Source organism: Danio rerio, chromosome 10, assembly GCF_049306965.1.
Source record: "Danio rerio strain Tuebingen ecotype United States chromosome 10, GRCz12tu, whole genome shotgun sequence".
NCBI classification, from domain to species: Eukaryota; Metazoa; Chordata; class Actinopteri; order Cypriniformes; family Danionidae; genus Danio; species Danio rerio.
In genome coordinates, this window is record NC_133185.1 from 1,342,501 (window position 1) to 1,367,500 (window position 25,000).

The following is a 25,000-nucleotide window of genomic DNA, read 5'->3' on the forward strand; positions in this document are numbered from 1 at the left end:
CAGGCAGATAAAGACAACAGTCAGACAGACAAATATACAGACAGATAGAAAGACAACAGTCGGACAGACATAAACATACAGATACAGACAGACACACAACAGTCTGACATACATATAGAGACAGAGACAGGCAGACAGACAGACAACAGTCAGATTAACATACAAACAGACAGACAAAAAACATATAGACAACGGAGAGAGAGAGACAACTGATAGACATACAGACTCAGATAGATGCAGACAGACAGTCAGTGTGGCTCTCGGAGTTCCCTGTGTTCTCTGAGGCTGTGTTTTTGGGTCAAGGTCTGAAACGCTGGCTCCAGACGAGAAGCTGTTTCTATCTGTGAGGGTTATCTGACTGTCAGTGGTTTGGCTCAAGGACAACTCCGAAGAGTTTGTGTGTTTGTGTGTGTGTGTGTGTGTGTGTGTGTGTGTGTGTGTGTGTGTGTGTGTGTGTGTGTGTGTGTGTGTGTGTGTGTGTGTGTGTGTGTGTGTGTGTGTGTGTGTTTGGATGCATGTGTGTGTGACTGTGATAGTGATCATGCTTGGCAGGGCTGGCAGTCGTAGCGGGTCACGGTTCTGGTCCACAGCTAATTGTTGAGCTGATAAACCTGCCCTGTTTCTCTCAGATACTGTCCGATGGGAAGCTCTCCGAACGTTTCCCCGTGTTACTTTGCGTTTCTAATAGAGGCCGAATGTCCCCGTTTTCAAAGCGCAGCTCCATGTGTTTTCATTTTTTGTTGAAGCGAGCATTGTTCCCCTTATTCGCCGCATTCACAGGAGGCCAGCGTTTACTGTGATTCACCACGGTTTAATGGTGTTGTTAAGCAGCAGACTCAGAGTGCAGAGGTAAATCACTGATGAAATATACCATTAAATAATTAGTGGGTCTCGCCGAGGTAAAATGTCAGTATTAATGATGCTCAGGCTTAAGGGCTTGGGTAAATGTGAATCTCATTTATGATTTTCACCTTCTGAGCTGGATCTTGAAAATAGTGGTTTAGTTCTGGTTCCTTTTCCTTCGTTAAATGTTTAAAAGCACTCCCGAAACTGACCTCAGCTTAATGTTCTGTAGGATGTGAATGGTGGCTCGGACATTGGGTCAAGTCAAGGTCGGAGCTGCTCATCAATTAGCAGGTGATTATAGGATGGTGACACACTGGTGTGATTTTAGGACGTACGTGTGATGAAAAGCAGCCAGACTTTACCCAGAGGCTCCATGTGCTAATGCAGTCTCACCTGCTCACCGGCGTCTCCTCGTTCCCCCAACACTTACGCACAGCCGATAGACGGGGAGCTGTTATATTGCTACTGGTATTGATGTGATGTCACTGCACATCCCGACAAGGTCCGCGGGACAGCGAGACCCGGCCCGAGCCCTCATCATCCTCCTCCTGTGTAAATAATTGATGTCTGCCGGTCGCTGTTAAGAATAGAAAAGTTATTCGCGGGAGCCGAGGGCCACTGCAAATGGCCTCGCGCCTCCCTCTCTCACGGGACAGAGATGTGAACGTGATCCGCAAACACGGGACAAATAGAGGCTCCTTCATCTGCAGTGCTGGAGAGACATATACCGATATATAGTTCAATATCTTAGGTATACGGTACATCCAGGAGGTTGTTATTGCAGAATAAAATCTGACAGGTTTATTAGCAGCTTGACGCAGAGCGTAGCATGGCTGTGTAAAACTGAAGGGTTTATTCTGCAAAAACAACTGTCCTGGATGTCATTTATGCCACTTTTTACATGGGTACTAGTCACAAAATATAAAAATGAAAGAAACGAAAGCCCCTAATGGAGTATACACTAACCTGCATATTATTCAGATACAAGATGGCGCCAAACAGACAAATACACAAAGCTAAGAGAAATGAAAACAGCTGATGGAGCATACACTAACCTGCGCATTATTCAGCCAGTAGATGGTGCCAAACAGTCATAAAAACGAAGCTAAGAGAAATGAAAACAGCTGATGGAGCATACACTAACCTGCGCATTATTCAGCCAGTAGATGGCGCCAAACAGTCATAAAACGAAGCTAAGAGAAATGAAAACAGCTGATGGAGTATACACTAACCTGCGCATTATTCAGCCAGTAGATGGCGCCAAACAGTCATAAACCGAAGCTAAGAGAAATGAAAACAGCTGATGGAGTATACACTAACCTGCGCATTATTCAGCCAGTAGATGGCGCCAAACAGTCATAAAAACGAAGCTAAGAGAAATGAAAACAGCTGATGGAGCATACACTAACCTGCGCATTATTCAGCCAGTAGATGGCGCCAAACAGTCATAAAACGAAGCTAAGAGAAATGAAAACAGCTGATGGAGTATACACTAACCTGCGCATTATTCAGCCAGTAGATGGCGCCAAACAGTCATAAACCGAAGCTAAGAGAAATGAAAACAGCTGATGGAGCATACACTAACCTGCGCATTATTCAGACACTAAATAGCGCCATCTATCCATTAATCAATCCATAAACCAATCTATGTATCCATCTCTCATCCTTCTAATCAACTCATCTAATCAGTCCATTAATCCATCCATCCGTCCAGTGATCTTTCAGCTCTTTTTGTTTAGGCAATCCTTCTGTTGTTCCATCATCTTCTGTTCGATCATTCAGTCAGCATTTTGTTCTTCTTTCATGCTGCAGTACTTGTGTTTTTTCCATTCTGTCGTTCTATCATACTTGTATTATTTTGTTGTAAACAAATAAACCAGATCCACGATAATCAGCAAGCCTAATGTCTAGTCAGACAATGATTTGAACCCCTGCATTATGCTTATTTTTCTGCGTATACTATTAGAAATATTCCTTATCAAATGAGTGCCCTGCCTCTTTAATTAAGTAAAAAATAATCAGAGATTTAGCTTGAGATTGAATAACTGTGTTCAGTACAGACATGCGGTATTAATGTTATTTGTGCTGATCTGAAAAGCGCCTTTAAAAAGCCTGAAATCTGATTGTAAGTCTCTGCAGATATCCCCTTACATTAATTCATTTATCAGAGACTTTTATCCCAAGCAAATTCCTATTCTTTCATTCCTCTTTTTTTTTATAAGCTGCTGGGACTTTAGCTAATCTATACATGTAATTAAAAAGTAATTAATATTAGCACAGCAGAAAAGGAAGATATTGTGTATGGGAAAATATTTTCAAAGTGCTTTTGTTTCTTTTACTGTGTGTGTGTGTGTGTGTGCGTGTGCGTGTGCGTGTGCGTGTGCGTGTGCGTGTTCGTGCATGGCCAGGATGTCTTGAACACAAATAATCCAGATATTGCCACTAGCATTTGTATATTGGGTTCATGTTTGATCCATCTATACATTTCTATCATCTTGCTTTCCTTTCCTCTTTGCTGTATTGCAGTGATAGTTGATGTCTTTCTTCAGTAATCTACATGTGACTGTGATCGCTAAACTCCCTGTTTGGTTAAATAGATCACACAAGCTGGATTACGCATGTAAACTTCAGTATCTGTAAATATTTTGAAAGAGTTTTTAAAGATAGTAACTATCTTTGAAAAAATTGGTTATACCATGGGAGAGGATGATAGAAAATACTAGGACGTTCTGCAAGTCAGGCTGGCATATTGAAATATAGTAGTTAAAGCACCTCAGGTGTCCATTGTTAGTTTTGTTGTGTTTGTTTGAAAATGCTGTGGAAAATAATTTGTGTTTTTATTCCACTACACTGACTATAATCACTAAATTCACTGATTAAGTAGATTACACGAGCTGGATTCACTGGTCAGATGCGCTAGCTAGTAGCACACTGATGACACCTGCTGGTTACAAGGGGGTAATGCCAAACAAAAAGCATTATCGAAAAGTATTCCTCACAGATATATTTATCGTTATCGTGCTTGTTGTGAACGGGTCTGAAGTCCCAATTTCCCGATCCTACAGGCTCACATTGTCTGCAAATCTTAAGTATCTGTAAATCTTTTGAAAGAGTTTTTAAAGATAGTGAATATCTTTGAAATGATTGGTAATACAATGGGAGAGAAACTATAGAAAATACTAGGAAGTTCTGCAAGTCAGGCTGGCAAATTGAAATATAATAGTAAATTATCTCAGGTATTCATTGCTAGTTGTGTTGTCTTTGAAAATGCAGTGGAAAATAATTTGTGTTTTTATTCCACTACATTGACTTCGATCACTAAATACGCTGAATAAAGTTACACGAGCTGGATTCACCGGTTAGATGTGATAGCAGCACACTGAGGACACCTTACTGCTGGTAATAAGAGGGGAAACGCCAAATGAAAAGCACTATCAAAATTGGTTCCTCACAAAATGATTGTTATCATGCTTGGTGTAAACAGTCCTGGAGTTCCAAACGCCTGATCATATTCAGCTGTTCAATTAAAATATAAGGATAAAAGCGCTTCAGGTATCTCAAATAAGATATCAAGTAAATAATTTGTGTTTTTATTCCACTACACTGACTATAATCACTAAATTCACTGATTAAGTAGATTACACGAGCTGGATTCACTGGTCAGATGTGCTAGTAGCACACTGATGACACCTGCTGGTTACAGGTGATAATGCCAAATGAAAAGCATAAATTAAAAATAAACATATTGTTCGTGAGTGTGGACACGTTTATATTTATCGTTATCGTGCTTGGTGTAAACTGACTTTAAGTAGTCCATATCCCCTGATTGCACAGGCTCAAGGTTAGGGCTGCACAATATATCGTTTCAACATTGATATCGCAATTTCAAGTTGGGATTATAATTAACCGTAAAAAAATACAGTTCAGAACATGTGGTCTGTGGAGTCGTTGCATTGTAATTTTTCCAATATTGTGCAGCCCTACTCAAGCTATAAATCACAGTATCTGTAAAACTCATGATTTGTCTTTCTGCTCATTTCTCTGCAGATGATGATTATCTGGGACTGGGAGAACTCCCGGAGACGTTCCCGTCGGACCCGCCGGAGCCGCTGCCGCACTTCCTGATGGAGCCGGAGGAGGCTTATATCGTCAAAAACAAGCCTGTGAACCTGTACTGCAAAGCCACGCCGGCCACGCAGATCTACTTCAAGTGCAACAGCGAGTGGGTCCATCAGAAGGAGCACACGGTTGAGGAGCGCGTGGACGAGACCTCCGGTTAGTGCACTTATAAACTATTAGTGTTAAGAAGTGTTACTGCACCTATATTATAAACTTATAAACTACTATATTTACAGAACAACCTCATTTTAGTCACCACAAAGTGCATCATTTTATGAATGATTATCATTATTTTGCCATCAGTGTACTATATTATCATATATAATTACTATTATCATTCGTATGCAAGAATAAATGTAAGAATATGAAGTACTGTGTTGATTCACATTCAGGTCGCACAATATATTGCAAAATTATAATATTTTTTTCAATTATAATTATTTCATTTTAAATATAATAGTGAGTGTGTGTGTGTGTGTGTGTGTGTGTGTGTGTATATATATTACACTCAACAACCATATTGCATATTTTTCCACAGTTTTCCCATGTAGTCCTTACTCTCATGCCGTCATGTATAAATCCGCCATATTAAACTGCGGCCTGCCCAGACATGTGAACTCTGTGAGATGTATCAGTTGTGTTTTGATAGCGTAGTGTCGCAGCAGCTCTCGTCCCTCCGGCGTCCAGTTTTAAAGTGGGTGAGAAAAAATCCCACAAATGAATAATTCAGACTTTTCTGGTTTTCTCCGGCCACTTTGTAATGAGTCTGGCGTTACTCTGGCTTGTTAAACTGCAGAAGAGAAGGCCGTAAAGCTTTGCTGGGGTGGTTTGTTTGCGACGCGGACATCATTAGGACTCTGAGCTCTGGTGTCTGACACACTTCTTTCAGCGGGTAACAATGACTCGTGGGACGGCGTGAGATTCCTCTGTGTGTCTGTCGGAGCCCTTCAGCTCATTTGATCATGTTTTGCCCTTTACTGAAGCGCTGCTGTTTCCTGTGATGACGACAGGACGCCTCCAGCTCACTCTGCGCTCAGTCTAAACTAGCGGTTCTCAATCTTCGTGCATGTTTTGTATGTTTATCTTACTGCTTTAGAGTTTTGTTCAGTTTGGCCGTAACACTGTGTTTGTAGCCATACGGCAACCTCCCGCTCTCCCTCGTGAAACTAATACGGAAGTAACTGAAACTGCAATTCATCGACCGGCCACTGGGGCTGGCTCCAAAACAGAGCACATTTCTGTTGACTGTAATGTTAAAATGGCCAACTTTAAAGCAGAAAAATGCGTGTTTACAGCCTCGTACAGAACATATTTTTGGTGTATATGGCTAATATTACCCTTCATTACAACTTTGGGGGGGTGAATATTTTTATAACTCACTCGTTTAATTTATACTAAGCCTCAAAATGCTGCATAAGGGGCGTGGCTATTTGAGTGACAGCTAGGATGGAGCGCCGTCACATCACCTTTGGTGCACTGAACTCGGCATATATATCGTATGATTGCTTTCGTTTTTGTGTAATCAGAGCAGCTCGTCTGGCAGCAACAACCATGCCATGATCAAAGTCACTTAAATCTCCTTTCTTCCCCATTCTGATGCTTACTTTAAACTGCTGCAGATCGCCTTGATCATGTCTACATGCATGAATGCATTGGGCTGCTGCTGATCATCTGATTGGCTGATTGGAAATTTGCGTTAACGAGCAGATGGACAGGTGTACCTAATAAAGTGGCCAGTGAGTATATGTTTGTCTTTATTTTTAATCGCATAATAAATATATTAGGGCAGCACGGTGGTGCAGTGGGTAGCACAATTGCCTCACGCCAAGAAGGTCACTGGTTTAAGCCTCGACTGGGTCAGTTGGCGTTTCTGTGAGGAGTTTGCATGTTCTCCCCGTGTTGGCGTGGATTTCCTCTGGGTGCACCAATGATTGTGAATGAGTTTGAATGAGTGTGTATGAATGTTTCCCAGAGATGGGTTGCAGCTGGAAGGGCATCTGCTGTGGAAAACATATGCTGGATTAGTTGGCGGTTCATTCCGCTGTGGCGACCTCTGATTAATGAAGGGACTAAGCCGAAAACAAAGTGAATGAATGAAGTTTTCGTGTGTGTGTGTGTGTGTGTGTGTGTGTGTGTGTGTGTGTGTATATAAATGCAGGCTTTGTGTTGCGTCCCTCATCACTTTTTATGTCTGAATTCAGCGTTTATTGAATTTGCTGGTGTTGAGCTAGAAATGAGGTGCTGGACAATGCTTGTGTGTGTGTGTGTGTGTGTGTGTGTGTGTGTGTGTGTGTGTGTGCGCGTGTGTCCGCGGGGATTTAATATCCAGCCGTTCAATAGGGACGCGGCACTGAACGGCAGAGAGTGTGAGATTGCTACCTGTGTGCTCGCGGCGACAACTCAATTTCCCTTCTTTGGCAGCTGAATGCAGCCAATCAAAGGAGCCGTGTCGTTTGTAATGGCTTCAGAGCCCTCGGGTGTTTGATTCTCTCAGACACGCTGACCATCGGGAATCAACACACACACACACACACACACACACAGAGACACTCACACAGAGACAAACACACACACACACACACACACACACACACACACACACACACACACACACACACACAAATACACACTCACACAGAGACAAACACACACACACAGAGAGAGTGAAAGAGAGACGGATACACTCACACACACATGGAGAGAGAGAGAGAGAGAGAAACAGACACACACAGACATACAATATATATATACTTTTTCCACATTTGTTTATGTTACAGTCTTATTGATTTCCTCAACATTCTACACACAATCCCCCATAATGACAATGCAAAAAAAGAGTTTTTGAAATTGTTGAAAATGTATTGAAAATTAAAAAGCTGATAAATCACATGTGCATTAGTCTTCACAGCCTTTGCTCAATACTTTGTTGATGCACCTTTGGCAGCGATTACAGCTTCAAGTCTTCTTGTATATGATGCCACAAGCTCTGCACACCTGTCTTTGGGAATGTTTGCCCGTTCCTCTCTGCAGCACCTCTCAAGCTCTATCAGGTTGGATGGGAAGCGACGGTGTGCAGCCATTTTCAGATCTCTCCAGAGATGTTTTAATAGGATTCAGGTCTGGGCTCTGGCTGGGCCACTCAAGGACATTCACCGAGTTGTTGTTGTGCCACTCCATTGATATTTTGGCGGTGTGCTTCAGGTCATTGTCCTGCTGGAAGATGAAGCGTCGCCCCAGTCTGAGGTGGAGAGCACTCTTGTGCAGGTCTTCATTCAGGATGTGTCTGTACATCGCTGCATTCATCTTTCCCTCTATCCTGACTGGTCTTCCAGTTCCTGCTGCTGAAGAACATCCCCACAGCATGATGCCAACACCACCATGCTTCACTGTAGGGATGCTGTTAGCCTGGTGATGAGCGCTGCCTGCTTTTCTCCAAACGTAACGCCTGGCGTTCACTCCAAACAGTTCAGTTTGAGTCTTATCAGAGCAGAGAGTTTAGTTTCTGATGCTCTGAGAGTCCTTCAGATGCACCTCCAGGCGGGCAGTGTCTTCCGTCTGCCTGCTCTACCATACAGATGCCTGATTGGTGGATTGCTGCACAGATGGTTGTCCTTCTGTAAGGTTCTCCTCTCTCCACAGAAGAACGCTGGAGCTCAGACAGAGTGATCATCAGGTTATTGATCACCTCCTGACTAAGACCCTTCTCCCCCGATCACTCAGCTTAGATGGCCGGCCAGCTCTAGGAAGAGTCCTGGTGGTTAAACATCTTCCACTGATGGATGATGGAGGCCGCTGTGCTCATTGGAGCTTTCAGAGCAGCAGAAATGTTTCTGTCACCTTCCCCAGCCTTGTGCCTCCAGACAATCCTGAGGTCTACAGACAATTCCTTTGTCTTCATGCTTGGTTTGTGCTTCGACATGCACTGTCAACCCTTATATAGACAGGTGTACGCCTTTTTAAATAATGTCCAATCAGCTGAATTGAGCACAGGTGAACTCTAATGAAGCTGCTGAAACATCTCGAGAATGATCTTGATGATGTAATGTTAATACTAAAATCAACAGGTCATAGCTGTTTTTTTAATTTATTCAATTTAAGTTGCATAATTGGTCAGATTGGCAAGTAATATTGACATTTGAAATTTGCTTAAAAAGAAAAAAATAATACGGTGAACATTTCTTTGCTCTTTAAAGCAGCACTTGGGAAATATTGAAAAAATAATACAAGTTTCACAGTCGGGCCAACCATCATGTCTTCCGCTGTATACTCTATATATAGTTGAGTGAGGTCAGTGCAGATGTTGACAGCTGTAGTTAATGGTGTGTTACAGTAATAACGCAGTAAGTGTTATGGTGGTGTGTGTTAATGTGAACATCTCCAGTGTTTTCTTCTCCTCAGCTCTGTCTCTCTCTCTCTGCTCTCCTCTCTAATTTCCTCTGATTGACAGAAAAGAACCGCAGATAGAGGCTGCTTGATCTGGTCAATAGCTATTTGAGCTGATGGAAACTTGATCTGATGGACACACACACACACACACACACACACACACACTCTCTCTCTCTCTCTAACTATCTCCATCTCTCTCTCTCTGGAAAACTCTCAGAAGAAGGGGAAAAGATAGAGATTTAGAAATGTTTTACGGTCTTAGTTACATCCAGGGTAAGACTGGGATATAAATTTGAGCGACTCTCAGGGAATTTACTTGAATTGAAATGGAAATGGTGTGTGAACTAAGCTTTATGTACGCTATGTGAATAGGACATGCTATATTTGTTCAATCAATGTCTGGTGATTGAATAGTTTTTAGACATCTCATAGTAATTGTATATTGCTTTGATGAGATTTTAAGGTTAATTAAAGAGGTTTTAAAGTTAAAGTTTCTCTCTCTCCATCTCTCTGTGTTTTTATTGTATCTCTCTCTGCTTTTCTTTGTGTGTTTGGTCAGATTAACAGTCAGTTGTCAGTGCCAGCCACTGGGCTCCAGCCTGCTGTCCTCCAAAATAAAGAAATAAGCACAGAAAGAGTTTTGTTTCTCTGCGAATCGAGCATTACATCATTAGCTCAGTGCAGATGGATTTCAGTGGAAGCCGATGGAGTGGCTTTGTGGAGAAACACCTACTCAAATGTTCTGCTATTGATCGTGGCTCTTAAACACTCATCCCGCATTACTGATGGCCCGTTCGGGATGCCGGATATTTATAGCGCTCCTCTGAATTATTTCCATGCGCTCGTCCAGACGGCATGAGCGATGGCACTTAAGAATGACACAGCGCAAGCAAGACGGATGACAGTCGATTTGTTTCTCTGAGCCGTGTGTTTTTTCACCCGCCTTGTTTAATTATGTCACTTGCCACACAAAACCAGGAGTAAGAAATGTCTTGCTTTCAAAATACTAATAGAAGATAACACATCATGTAGTTTTTGAACGAAGGTCTTTTATTAGGAAAAAAATCTAAGAGTCAGGTGTGAAAAAGTGTTTGCCCCTTCCTCAGAATCCTCAAAATCTAGACATCATGCCAAGATCGAAATTAATTCGACAACAAATGAGAAATAGGACCTGCGTGACAGTGAAGTAGACCAAAAGATCCTCAAAATCTACACATCATGCTGAGATTTAAAGAAATAAAACATAAAAAAACATTTGAGAAAGACGATAATTACTAATGTAAAGAAAATAATCCTAAAACAAATGAAGAATGGGAAAGTAGACCAAAAGATCCTCAAAATCTAGACATTATGCTCAGATCCAAAGAAATAAAAAATGTAAAAAAACAAATGAGAAAAAAAATACTTGATAATGAGAGGAAAATAATTTAAAAACAAATAATAGGACCTGTGTGACAGTGAAGTAGACCAAAAGATCCTCAAAATATAGACACCATGCTGAGATCCAGAGAAATTCTAAAACAAATGAGAAATAGGACCTGTGTGACAGTGAAGTAGACCAAAAGATCCTCAAAATCTACACATCATGCTGAGATCCAGAGAAATTTTAAAACATGAGAAATAGGACCTGTGTGACTGAAGTAGACCAAAAGATCCTCAAAATATAGACACCATGCAGAGATGCAAATAAAATTATAAAACAAATGAGAAATAGGACCTGCGGGACTAAGTGAAGTAGACCAAAAGATCCTCAAAATCTAGACATCATGCCGAAATAATTGAGATCTACCAATCTGGAAAAGCTTATATATCCATTTATCCATTAGCTTTGACACTGCAGTGAACCACAGAGAGAGCTATTAAATGAAAATACATAAAAATCATGGTCATTCCCCCAAATATTGATTTATTTACACACTTGAAGATCGAACGTTTGTATCGTGTCATTTAAAAATCAATTTGCATATGTCTGAAAATAGTTTGCAAAATAACATGTATGTGTGTGTAGTTGAATTATTCAACCTCTTGTGAAATTGTAATTATTTTTGAAATATATCCCAAGTGACGTCTAACAGAGAAAGGACATTTGTCACAGTATTTGCTATAATATATTTTTCTTCTAGAGAAAGTCTTATTTCTTTAAGTTTGGCTAGAATATTAAGCAGTTTTTTTATGGTCAATATTATTAGCCCCCCTTAAAAAATTTAACATTTTTCGATCGTCTACAGAACAAACCACTGTTGTCCAATAACTACCCTAATTACCCTAGTGAAGCCTTTAAATGTCACTTTAAGCTGAATACTAGTGTCTTAAAAAATATCTAGTCAAATATTATCACAGTCATCATGGCAGATAGAAGATAAAAGGAATCAGTTTACAGAAATTAGGTTATTAAAGCTATTATGTGTGAAAGTGAGTGATGCGCGTCTTCAGTGCAGCTTTGAGTGATGTTTCTCCTCTTGACCTTCATCCAGATGTTCATCCGCTCATCAATAATGCATCATTTTCAGCAGGCGTTGTGTATGATGGGCTGGAAATTATTGCATCATCATTTCTCCAGCAATAATAGTCTGGCGTTCGGTATCCACAGCATTTGGGGTCATCGGTTGATCGTCGCTCATAAAGTATTTACTGCAGTCTTTTTAGGGCACCATATCCACTTTACAAGCCTATCGTTTTAAGCTGATGTGTTATTTTTATGAAGCCATTGGGAATCAGTGTAAGAACAGATATTGAACTGTGTTTTTAGAATTTATATTTAAAATGTGTTTTTATAATGTCATAAAAATTATTCAGATATTTAAATTTATTTTAATCATGACTGAACTTTGCTTCGTTTCTCATGAATAGGATTTGCACAGCTCCATCTAGAAATATATAGAAATATAAGGTATATTGCTTCCACTTATATATTTTAGTAACATATACATAAATGTATTGATTAAAAAATATTCCAATACTTTCAATTAGCATGTTTTGAAAAAAACATTTGATTTACAACCCATTTTCAATCATTTTAATTGATCGAAGGTTAGATTTCAGTGAATATTTTAAATGAAAGATAACAAAATTAATTATATTGATTTATTTTCACAGCCTTCCTTCCTTATTTTTTACCAAGAGTGTCAGTATGTTTGGGTCAGTGGGGCTGTTAGTATGTATGTAAAAGTGCATTTTTAAACTCTGTGATGGAGTTAAGACACCTGTGTGTGTTGAAATGTGTGCAGATGAAGCAACAAGCCATTAGTATGTAGAAGCTGCCGAGAGGCGAGCAGCTCATCTGCATAGAGGATTACTGTGGCTTTATGGCTCAGACTGCTGGACACGCAGGACAATCACAACCTGTGCCCGAAAGACACCTCTGGGGCTCGATGGGCTCTAGCACACACACAAACACACACACACACACACACACACACACACACACACACACACACACACACACACACACACACACACATACACACATACACACACATACACACATTCTAGAAGTCTAAATTCATTCTAGAATTGTGTTCATTTTCTTTAAATTGGAAATATATACAATAAATACTTTAATTACTATAAAAAATAATTATTCATGGTAAATATCGAACAATGCGATACGGAATGTTTGATCCTGTTATGAACTGTCATTAAATTTATTTTTAAACTTTTTTGTTATTCTTAACAATAACATAGTTGACATTAACTGAGTTGAAAATAATAGAGTTGACAAGATGTTTTGAGTTGACGATAACAGAGTAGAAAGTAACAGAGTTGCCAGTACAGGGTTGACAATAACAGAGTTGACCATAACAGAGTTGATGGTAACAGAGATGACGGTAACAGAGTTGAGGATAACAAAGTTGACAGTACAGAGTTACCAGACAGTAACAGAGTTGACAGTAACAGAGTTGACAGTACAGGGTTAACAGACAGTAACAGAGTTGACAATACAGGGTTAACAGACAGTAACAGAGTTGACAGTAACAGAGTTGACAGTACAGGGTTAACAGACAGTAACAGAGTTGACAATACAGGGTTAACAGACAGTAACAGAGTTGACAGTAACAGAGTTGACAGTACAGGGTTAACAGACAGTAACAGAGTTGACAATACAGGGTTAACAGACAGTAACAGAGTTGACAGTAACAGAGTTGACAGTACAGGGTTAACAGACAGTAACAGAGTTGACAGTAACAGAGTTGACAGTACAGGGTTAACAGACAGTAACAGTTGACAATACAGGGTTAACAGACAGTAACAGAGTTGACAGTACAGGGTTAACAGACAGTAACAGAGTTGACAGTAACAGAGTTGACAATACAGGGTTAACAGACAGTAACAGAGTTGACAGTAACAGAGTTGACAGTACAGGGTTAACAGACAGTAACAGAGTTGACAGTAACAGAGTTGACAGTACAGGGTTAACAGACAGTAACAGTTGACAATACAGGGTTAACAGACAGTAACAGAGTTGACAGTACAGGGTTAACAGACAGTAACAGAGTTGACAGTAACAGAGTTGACAGTACAGGGTTAACAGACAGTAACAGAGTTGACAGTAACAGAGTTGACAGTAACAGAGTTGACAGAACAGGGTTGACAGAACAGAGTTGACAGAACAGAGTTGACAGAACAGAGTTGACAGAACAGAGTTGACAGAACAGAGTTGACAGTAACAGAGCTGACTGTGTCAGAGTTGATGATGATAGAGTTGATGGTAACAGGGTAGATGATCATACAGTTGACAGAGTTGATTAATGGAGTTGACAGTAAAACAGTTGACACACTTGGTAATTTATCTTTATTGTTATAGTATCATCATCATCATCATCATCATCATCATCATGCTCATCGCTTCTATTACTATCAGTAGTCATGTGTTGTTATTCAGTAAACATGTTTTATTATATTGTTTATATATTAGAGTTATAGTTGATGCATGTGTGTGATGTGTAGTATATAAAGCTCTGTGTGTTGCTGTGATGTTGTGAGAGCTGTGAGGTCTTCTGTCGTGTACAGCCTCAGGTGGATTATTGCTTTTATAAACTAACAGCTCAAACATATAATCTTGACAAGCCGTTTTGTAGGTTTCAGTTTTGGGCTGTTTAAGTAGCTGGAGCTGCAGTGAGTGCCTCAGGGCCTGTAGAGTGTAAGCCGGAGGTCATGTGCACACATGTGATACCTGTGTTTGTGTGTGTGTGTGTGTGCTGCCTCATTCAGAGTGTATTTGACTCTGTCAGTGTGTGTGTTTTACTCTGTCTCTCTGTGTGTGTTTGCGGCCGTCAGTGTGTGTTTCCTCAGTCAGTGTATGTGTGTTGATTTAATGAGTGTGTGGTTGTGTGTGCAGGTCTGGTGGTGCGTGAGGCCAGCATTGAGATCACCCGTCAGCAGGTGGAGGAGCTCTTCGGTCTGGAGGATTTCTGGTGTCAGTGTGTGGCCTGGAGCTCCGCTGGGACCACCAAGAGCCGCAAAGCCCACGTCCGCATTGCATGTGAGTACACACACACACACACATACAGACACACAGACAGAGACAGTAACGCACACACACAGACAATCATACACATCAGTTCTATCAGTCTTTTAGGGCAAGGCTATCAGTGTTTTAGGGCGGGGCTATCAGAGTTTTAGGATGGAGCTGTAAATTTTTTTGGGGTGGGGTTATTATTGCTTTTGCAGGGCCATCAGTGCTTTGTGGCTGGGCTAACAGTGCTTTAGGGCGGGGCTATCAGTCTTTTGGGATGGGGCTATCTGTCATTTAGGGCGGGGCTATCAGTTCTTTAAGGCTTGGCTATCAGTCATTTATGGCGGGATATCAGTGCTTTAGGGTGGGGCTTTCAGTCCTTCAGGGCGGGGCTATCAGTACTTTTGGGTTGGGCCATTAGTGCTTTAGGGTTGGGCTATCAGTGCAATAGGGTGGGGCTATCAGTGCTTTAGGGTGGGGCTATTAGTGCTTTAGGGCTGGGCTAACAGTGCTTTAGGGCGGGGCTATCAGTCTTTTGCAATGGGGCTATCAGTCATTTGGGGCGGGGCTGTCAGTTCTTTAACGCTGGGCCATCAGTCATTTAGGGTGGAGCTATCAGTGCTTTAGGGCAGGGATATCTGTACTTTAGGGCAGGGATATCTGTACTTTAGGGCAGGGATATCTGTACTTTAGGGCGGGGATATCATTACTTTAGGGCGGGCATATCAGTACTTTAGGGCGGGGATATCAGTACTTTAGGGCGGGGATATCAGTACTTTAGGGCGGTAATATCAGTGCTTTAATGCGTGGCTATCAGTCATTTAGGGTGGGGATATCAGTCATTTAGGGCGAGGCTATCAGTCCTTTAGGGCGGGGATATCAGTACTTTAGGGCGGTAATATCAGTGCTTTAATGCGTGGCTATCAGTCATTTAGGGTGGGGATATCAGTCATTTAGGGCGAGGCTATCAGTCCTTTAGGGCGGGGATATCAGTACTTTAGGGCGGTAATATCAGTGCTTTAATGCGTGGCTATCAGTCATTTAGGGCAGGGATATCAGTCCTTTAGGGCGGGGCTATCAGTATATTAGGGCATTGCTACTAATATTTTAGGGCAAGGCCTTTAGTCATTTGGGGCAGGGCTATCAGTGCTTTAGGGTGGGGCTATCAGTCATTTGGGGCGGGGTTATCAGTGCTTTAGGATGGAGCTATCAGTCCTTTAGGGCAGGACTATCAGTGTTTTAGGGTAGGGCTATTAGTCTTTTAAGGCAAGGCTATCAGTTATTTGGGGTGGGGCTATCAGTGCTTTAGGGCAGGGCTATCAGTGTTTTTATGTAGGGCTAACAGTGCTTTAGGGCGAAGCTATCTGTCCTTTAAGGTGGAGCTGTCCGTGCTTTATGGCGGAGCTATCAGTGCTTTTGGGTGGAGGTACCAGGGTGTGTCTTGTCTATCTTCCAATGTTCCAATCAGTTCCCAAAGAATGAGGTCATCTACAGCCCTTCATTTTTATTTTAGGTGTGTTTCAATTGAGAGTACACACACATTATGTTGATAAGATTTTACAGTCACTTTGACTTTTAAATTCTGCTAAATGTAATTGTATGCTAAAGAAAACAAAAAGCAGAAAATCTTCAGCTTATAACACATGGACTGATTCTTCAAATGAATACATTCGATGAGCTCATAAATACCGACTCTTATTCTGAATCAGTCTGATTTGATTCAAACTAACTAGTCTCTCTCTCTGTCTCACTCTGTCTCTCTCTCTCTCTGTCTCTCTCTGTCTCTCTCTCTCTCTGTCTCTCTCTCTCTCTCTCTCTGTCTCACTCTGTCTCTCTCTCTCTCTGTCTCTCTCTGTCTCTCTCTCTCTCTGTCTCTGTCTCTCTCTCTCTTTCTCTCTCTCTCTCTGTCTCTCTCTCTCTTTCTCTCTCTCTGGAGACTTATGGATCACGATAGCTTTTTCAGCGTGTGACAGATGTTTTAATCAGGGTCTGAGTAACACTCCAGAGCGATAAATAAGCAGCGTTTTGTTGTTGTGGATCGGTGATCAATGGAAACGCCATAAAGTCCAGCAGCTGTAGAAGCTCTGTGCTCGGGCTGAGGATATTAATTGTGAGCGTGATTTGTGAGTGTGTGAGTTATGAGGACGCGAGCTCGGATCTGGACACAGATTGTGTTGAACACGAACCACTGATTCACTCTACTGTACAGTGCTGAGGTCATATACTGTACACAGTCCTCTGACGCCTACGCTGTGAATGCACTTACATTTACACTCAATCAATCAAATGTGATAATAGCATCGACTTTTGCAACAGTTTTGCAAAGGTTCACCCTAAATTAACATTTACTGAACGTTTACTCACACTCAACTGCTTCTAAAGCTTAATTTCTGCTCAAAATATATTGTCATGGAATAATATGTTGGACATTGGTAACCACATCAATAGTAGGAAATCAAATACTGTGGATGTCAATGGTTACCGGTTCAGAACATTCCTCAAAATATCTTCTTTTGTGTTCAACAGAATAAAGAAATTCAAACAGGTTTAAACAACTGAAGGATATTAAAGGATGAAATCATCTTCATTTATTGGGTGAACTAACCCTTTAAGACAGTTTGTTAATGTCTTTTTACGGCACATGAACATACTCTGTCCCCATTATTCTTTATTATACACTATATTATTTTCTCATGATCTTACAGTGTCACAGTGAGTATCTTTTACCAGTGTCAGTGTCTTATTTTATTTATTTTATAATAAATTGCTATTTGATATTGCTATTTGAAATCAGTTTAATACAGAACATGCATTATACAATAAACACATTATGAAAGAAATAAAAATGATTATAATAAACAAATTAATTTACACCTGGGCTTCCCTAACATGAACAAACAATGCACAATATGTTTATTGCAGTATTTATTCATATTTGTTAATGGTAGTTAATGAAAATAAAGTCATTGATACTTCATATTAACTCACAGCGAGTTACAGAACCTAATGATAGCAAACACAACTGTGTATTTTAATAATGCATTAGTAAATGTTATGCATTGATTAATAGATGATGTACAAGTATTGTTTATTTATTATTAACATTAATTAATTAAACCTTATTATAAGTGTGACCCTATATTTAAATATGCGACACATTGTTTTAATGTGGCATGCATTAACATAGAGTGCGCTATATGCAGTTTTATCTTTCCCTAAGCAGCATTTCTGAAATAAAAAGAAATATATACAGCAGAATTTTGATCATTCCAATACTTCATGTTTCACATACTATACATAAAACATAAAACTTAAAGCACAGATGTTTAATTCAGCAAGAGGAATCCATAGACATCCAGAAATGTCTCAATTTCATGCTTGACATTCATTTCGGTGGACTGGAAATGTAAATTTAAGTGCAGCGCATTGCATTCTGGGGGGCGATTATTATATGCACATTGTTACATATGAAGTGGGTCATCTGGATACTGCATACACTGGAGAAATGTGCATATTGTGCATGTTATTGGTTTACTGTATACCCAGCAGCAGTTGTAGGCGTAGAATGATTGCATGCTAATTCTGATGCACACTCAGATTCTATAGTTGCTATGGTAACACAACAAGAATAGCTATTGATCTGTCGTGATTCTGTAATTGCTATGGTGATACAACAACAATAGTAATTGATCTGTTGTAATGATTCTATAGTTGCTATGGTGATGCAACAACAATAGCTATTGATCTGTGGTGATTCTTTAGTTGCTATGGTGATACAACAACAATAGGAATTGATCTGTTGTTGTGATTCTACAGTTGCTATAGTGATAATGTACAACAACAATAATAATTGAGTTGTTATAGTTATTCTATAGTTGCTATGGTGACACAATAGCAATAGCAACTGATCTGATGTAGTGATTCCACAGTTGCTATGGTGATACAACAACAATAGTTATTGATCTGTTTTGGTAATTCTATAGTTGCTATGGTGATACAGCAACAATAGTAGTTGATCTGTTGTGGTGATTCTGTAGTTGCTATGGTGATGCAACAACTACAATAATTAATTGGTTTGTGGTGGTGATTCTATAGTTGCTATGGTGATACAACAACAATAATTTATCTGTTGTGGTGATTATATAGTTGCTTTGGTGAGCCGACAACAATAGGAATTGATCTGTTGTGGTGACTTTGTGGTTCCTATAGTGGTACAGCAACAATAGTGATTGATCTGTTGCAATGACTCTATAGTTGCTATGGTGATACAACAACAATAGTAAATAATCAGCTGTGGTGATTATATAGTTGCTATAGTGATACAAAAGCAAGTGATCTACTATGTTGATACAACAAGAATAATACCAATAATTGATCTGTTGTGGTGATTATGTAGTTGCTATGGTGAGCCGACAACAATAGGAATGGATCTGTTGTGGTGATTTTATAGTTGCTATGTTGACCTATCAAAAGCTATTGATCTGTGTAATGAAGTTCGGCCATCGAAAAGGAGGCAGAGAACTAATTAATTATAATTCTAATAATAATTTTTAATGAGCAAAAAAAAAAAAAAATGGACTGAAAGCAAAAGTTAAACAATATGTTCGGGCCCGTCATAGTTGCTATGGTGATATAACAACAATAGTAATTGATTTATTGTGGTTATCCTATAATTGCTATGGTGATACATCTACTACTGTAATTAATCAGTTATGGTGGGGATTCTATAGTTGCTATAGTGGTACAAGTACAATAGTAGTTGATCTGTTGTGGTGATTCTATGGTTGCTATAGTGATACAACCACAATATCAATTGATCTGTTGTGGTCGCTGTCTATGGTTGCTATGATAACACAATAACTACAGTAATTAATCGGTTGTGCTGGTGATTCTATAGTTGCTATGGTAACAGTACAACTATAGCAATGTAAACAAATGACCCAATAGGGCAGTTGTCCCCAACTCTTCGGTTTATTATACAACCAATCACCACAGTTTACTAGTGTATCAGCTCACGATACCTAATACTATAGCATTCAGTAACAAAGTGCTGTAAATACTGTAATATAGTTTAATACACTTCACTAGTTGTATGGTTCAAAATCACTATATTATTTACTTTAAATTACCACAGTATTTTTTCCCTCATGTGGGCCACCACAAATCCCGCCAGCTCCATCTCTCCAGAGGTGTGACGGGCGGCTTCCAGTATGGAAATGGCCCCTAATTTCTCTCTAACTTGTGTAATTTAGCACAAGTAGCCGAACACAGGCAATTAAAGTAATGGTTTTCATATGCGTCCACGTGTGCGGCCTCCGCCTGGCAGCAGAGGATCATGGGACGCCAGCGGGTTCGTGCGGTCAGAGGTTCAGCCGTCAGCATTTCTGCCAACACAAGCTGTGATATTCTCCCTCAAGCCCATCTCCTGTCCAAAGCCAACAGGACACGTTTTGTTGCATCTCCACCAAACCCTCCTCACTCCACAGCTTTATACAGTAGTGGAGCTCAAAGCCTTTTATTGTATTGTGTTTTATCCCTGTTGTGTTGCTGGGCTGTTTTGGGTATCGGCCAGGGTGTTTGCGCACTGAATCCTAATACTCGATGATAGGGGTTTGTTTAGTTCACTCTTAGTGCCAGCTTTCAATCTTTTGAGGCCTTTGTAGGATTCGGATAAAGTTAAATGCTTGAATCTTTTATTTTTTTGTGTGAATAAAATGTTTGGCAGGACTGAAATCACTGTTGTGTTGCCAGGATTGCAGGACGGTTGCTGCTAACAGTGTTTTATGATGCTTTATTAGCCAAATCAGTAGGATTTAAAAGGAGGCTATTATACTTCTTTTTTACCAAGATGTAAAAAAAGTCTCTGGTGTGTGCGTGTGGGTGTATGTCTGTTGTGGTAATTTTGTAGTTGCTATGGTGATACAACAACAACAATAGCGATTGATCGTTTTGGTGATTCTGTAGACGCTATAGTGATACAACAAATATAGTAATTAATCTGTTGTGGTGATTCTATAGTTGCTATGGTGATACAACAACAATGTTAATAGAACAACAATAGAAATTAATCTGTTGTGGTGATTCTATAGTTGCTATGGTGATACAACAACAATGGTAATAGAACAACAATAGGAATTAATCTGTTGTGGTGATTCTATAGTTGCTATGGTGATACAACAACAATGGTAATAGAACAACAATAGGAATTAATCTGTTGTGGTGATTCTATAGTTGCTATGGTGATACAACAACAATAGTAATAGAACAACAATAGAAATTAATCTGTTGTGGTGATTCTATAGTTGCTATGGTGATACAACAACAATGGTAATAGAACAACAATAGGAATTAATCTGTTGTGGTGATTCTGAAGTTGCTATGCTTATACAACAACAATAGTAACTGATCTGTTGGGGTGATTCTGTTGTTGCTATGGTGATTCAACCACTATAGTAATTGTTCTGTTGTAATGATTCTGTAGTTACTATGGGGATACACCAAATATACTAATTGATCTGTTTTGATCATTCTGTGGTTGCTATGGTGATACAACAAATACAGTAATTAATCTGTTGTGGTGATTCTGTAGCTGTTGCTATGGTGATACAACAACAATAATAATTTATCTGTTGTGGTGATTCTATAGTTGCTATGGTGATCCGACAACATAAGTAATTTATCTGTTGTGGTGATTCTGTTGTCGCTATGGTGATACAACAACGATAGTAAGTGATCTGTTGTGGTGATTTTATGTTGCTATGGCAATACAACAACATTAGTAATTAATCTGTTGTGGTGATTTTGTAGTTGCTATGGTGATGCAACAACAGTAATAATTGTTCTGTTGTGATGATTCTGTAGTAGCTATGGTGATACAACAAATATGGCAATTAATCTATTGTGGTGATTCTGTGGTTACTATGGGGATACAATAAGTACAGTAATTAATCTGTTCTGGTGATCTGCTGTTCTAGTTGATATGGTGATACAACAACAACGGTGATAGAACAACAATAGTAAGTGATCTGTTGTGGTGATTCTTATGTTGTTATGGTGATACAACAGCAATAGTAATTAATCTGTTGTGGTGATTCTATAGTTGCTATGGTGATACAACAACAATAGTAAGTGATCTGTTGTGGTGATTCTTATGTTGCTATGGTGATACAACAATAGTAATTAATCTGTTGTGGTGATTATATAGTTGCTATGGTCATACAACAACAATAGTAAGTGATCTGTTGTGGTGATTCTATAGTTGCTATGGTGATACAACAACAATAGTAAGTGATCTGTTGTGGTGATTCTTATGTTGCTATGGTGATACAACAACAGTAATTAATCTGTTGTGGTGATTATATAGTTGCTATGGTGATACAACAACAATAGTAATTGATCCAAGGAGGCAGTATTGAATATCGAATTGATCAAAGTGTTTTAAGGCCTTCCGTTAGATTCATCAACATGTATAACATACTGTATGTCTTTTTTTCTCTCTCAAAGTTTCTCTTCTGTTAGTTGCTGAAAGTATGGAGACAGAAACGGCCGTCTATCGTCTATTGCATTAATTTATAATAGGCAGAAATGTTGTGCGCCGCAACATATCACAGAATGGCATTGTAATGCGTTTGGCCCATTAGAGGCGGTCATAAATTCCGTGTGTGTGTTTGCTCATTTCCAGCATGTCCAGCTCCACCTTACATTATTCAGCACTCAGGGTTTTGGCCCTAGAACGACACTCAAAAAATAATATATGGATTACATTTTGTGGAGAACCCCGAAGTGCTTTAAATCGAGCCGCTCCGTTCAACCGCTGTTAATGTGACAAAACCAAAATATTGAGAACAAATATTGAGGAGAAGCTTGATTTAGCACGCTACAAACTATTGTTGGAGAAGAGGAAGTTTTCGCTAAACTAAAAAACACAACTGCAGTGCCAATGACCTGATTTGATGCTCTCCAACACTCCTGTACACACTGTCTTTTCAGCACGGCAACAGCAAAAAAAAAAGAAGCTGATCTTAAAAATTATTAAAGTCAAAAGCATTTTCTATCTAGACACGTACAAAAATATTGTCTTGCGTTTAGAAGTCAAAATGAAGTGAGTTTTTCCATAAAACAAACTAAATAATCTGCCAATTGGTAACAGAACAATATTGTTTTTACTATGAAATAAGATTATGTAATATAAATATTATGAAATGATACAATAATATATAAAAGCATAAAAAATAAAACATTTAAGATTATGGAAGAATGAGAGTAATGCATGATGCTAATGTTAATACTACTACTACTACTACTACTACTACTACTACTACTAATAATAATAATAATAATAATAATTTAATTATTATTAATAACAATAATGATGATGATGATGATGATGACAGTAATAGGTAATAATAACAATAATAATAATGATGATGATGATGATGACTGTTGTAGCAATAATAAATAACAATAATATTATTAATAATAACAACAAATAATAATAATAATAATAATAATAATAATAAAAATAATAATAACGATGATGACAGTTATAGTAATAAATAATAATAATAACAAATTATAATAATAGTAATAATAAAAATGTAATAATAATAATTATAACAATAATAATAATAATAAAAACAATAACAATGATGACAGTAATGGTAATAAAAAATAATAACAACAAATAATGAGGATGATGACGATGTTGATAATAATAATAATAATAATAATAATAATAATAATAATAATAATAAAAACAGCAACAACAATGAATAATAATAATAATAATAATAATAATAATAATAATAATAATAATAAAATACTACTACTTATAATTATAATAATGATGATGACAATAATAATTTAAAAAAAAAAATAATAATAATAATAAAATACTACTAATAATAATTAAAATAATGATGATGACAATAATACTAAATAATAATAATAATAATAATAATAATAATAATAATAATAATGCAAAAAAAATGTAAAATTATAATAATAATGAGGTGGTTAGGTGATGAGCAGAAGGGAACAATTTTAAGGCTGCCTCAAATTATCATATTATAATAATTTCTACAGGATTGTATGACTGAATACTGATGCCAAAAATAATGCCAAAAATTCAGCTTTAAATCACACGTATAAATTACAGCTTACCACATACTCACACATAAACAGGTGTATGACATTGACATAATATTTTACAATTTTATATAATTTTTGGTCAAATAAAACCAGCCTTGATGAGGAGAGGAGACTGATTACACTAAAGGAAAGAAGGATTTTAAAACGATTTATATTATTTAATGAGTTTAGTGGCAGTAAGGATGTTTATAATATTGACAATGCCCCTGCTGGATGTCCAGTGTGTGCCGCTCCGTCCGGTGTGTGTGTGTGTCGGAGCACAAGTGTTTAATTGTGAGCGCAGTGTTTGGGGAGCAGCGCAGGCCTCAAGGGAAAGCCTGTAATGGAATGAAAACGCTGGTAATTGGACTGAGTTGTTTAAAGTGCCAATCCTGGCACCGCACGATGACTGAATCACGCTTCACACACCGCAGTTATTACTGTAATGGCCTCCGATGCGCTTGCTGAAGACTCACACACATACACACATACGGAGCCTGTGTGCTAGAGCTCAGTCCAGTAGGTTCATCTTCTCAAACTACACTCAACTACACACAACTAAAACTGATTTTATTTGACTCTCAGTTGACTCAGTATTCTTTTTGAGCCGCAACCCATCTCTGGGAAACACCCATACACACTCATTCACACTCATACGGACAATTTAACCTACCCAGTTCACCTGTACTGCATGTGTTTGGACTGTGGGGGAAACCGGAGCACTTGGAGCAAACCCATGCAAACGCAGGGAAAACATGCAAACTCCACACAGAAATGCCCACTGACGCAGCCTAGGCTCGAACCAGCGACCTTCTTGCTGTGAGGCGACAGCACTACCTACTGCACCACTGCGTTACAATAATAATAAAAAATAATAATAATAATAATGATGATGATGATCACAGTAATAGTAATTCAAATAAAAAAATAATAATAATAATGACGATGATGACAGTAATAATAATTAAAAAAATAATAATGACAATAATGACAGTAATAATATTCAAATAATAATAATAATAATAATAATAATAATGAAGATGACGACAGTATAATAATTTAAAA

At 38.7% G+C, this 25,000-nt stretch overlaps 1 protein-coding gene across 6 annotated transcripts in view; it reads left to right on the forward strand.

Moving 5' to 3' along the window:
• unc5cb (unc-5 netrin receptor Cb) overlaps positions 1-25,000 on the forward strand; it is a 256,956-nt gene that overhangs the window by 152,212 nt on the left and 79,744 nt on the right. For all 6 annotated transcript variants that reach the window (XM_073914032.1, XM_073914033.1, XM_073914034.1 and 3 more), the window contains 2 exon segments: positions 4,894-5,121; positions 14,690-14,833. In XM_073914032.1, coding sequence (XP_073770133.1) covers positions 4,894-5,121; positions 14,690-14,833 — 372 coding nt within the window.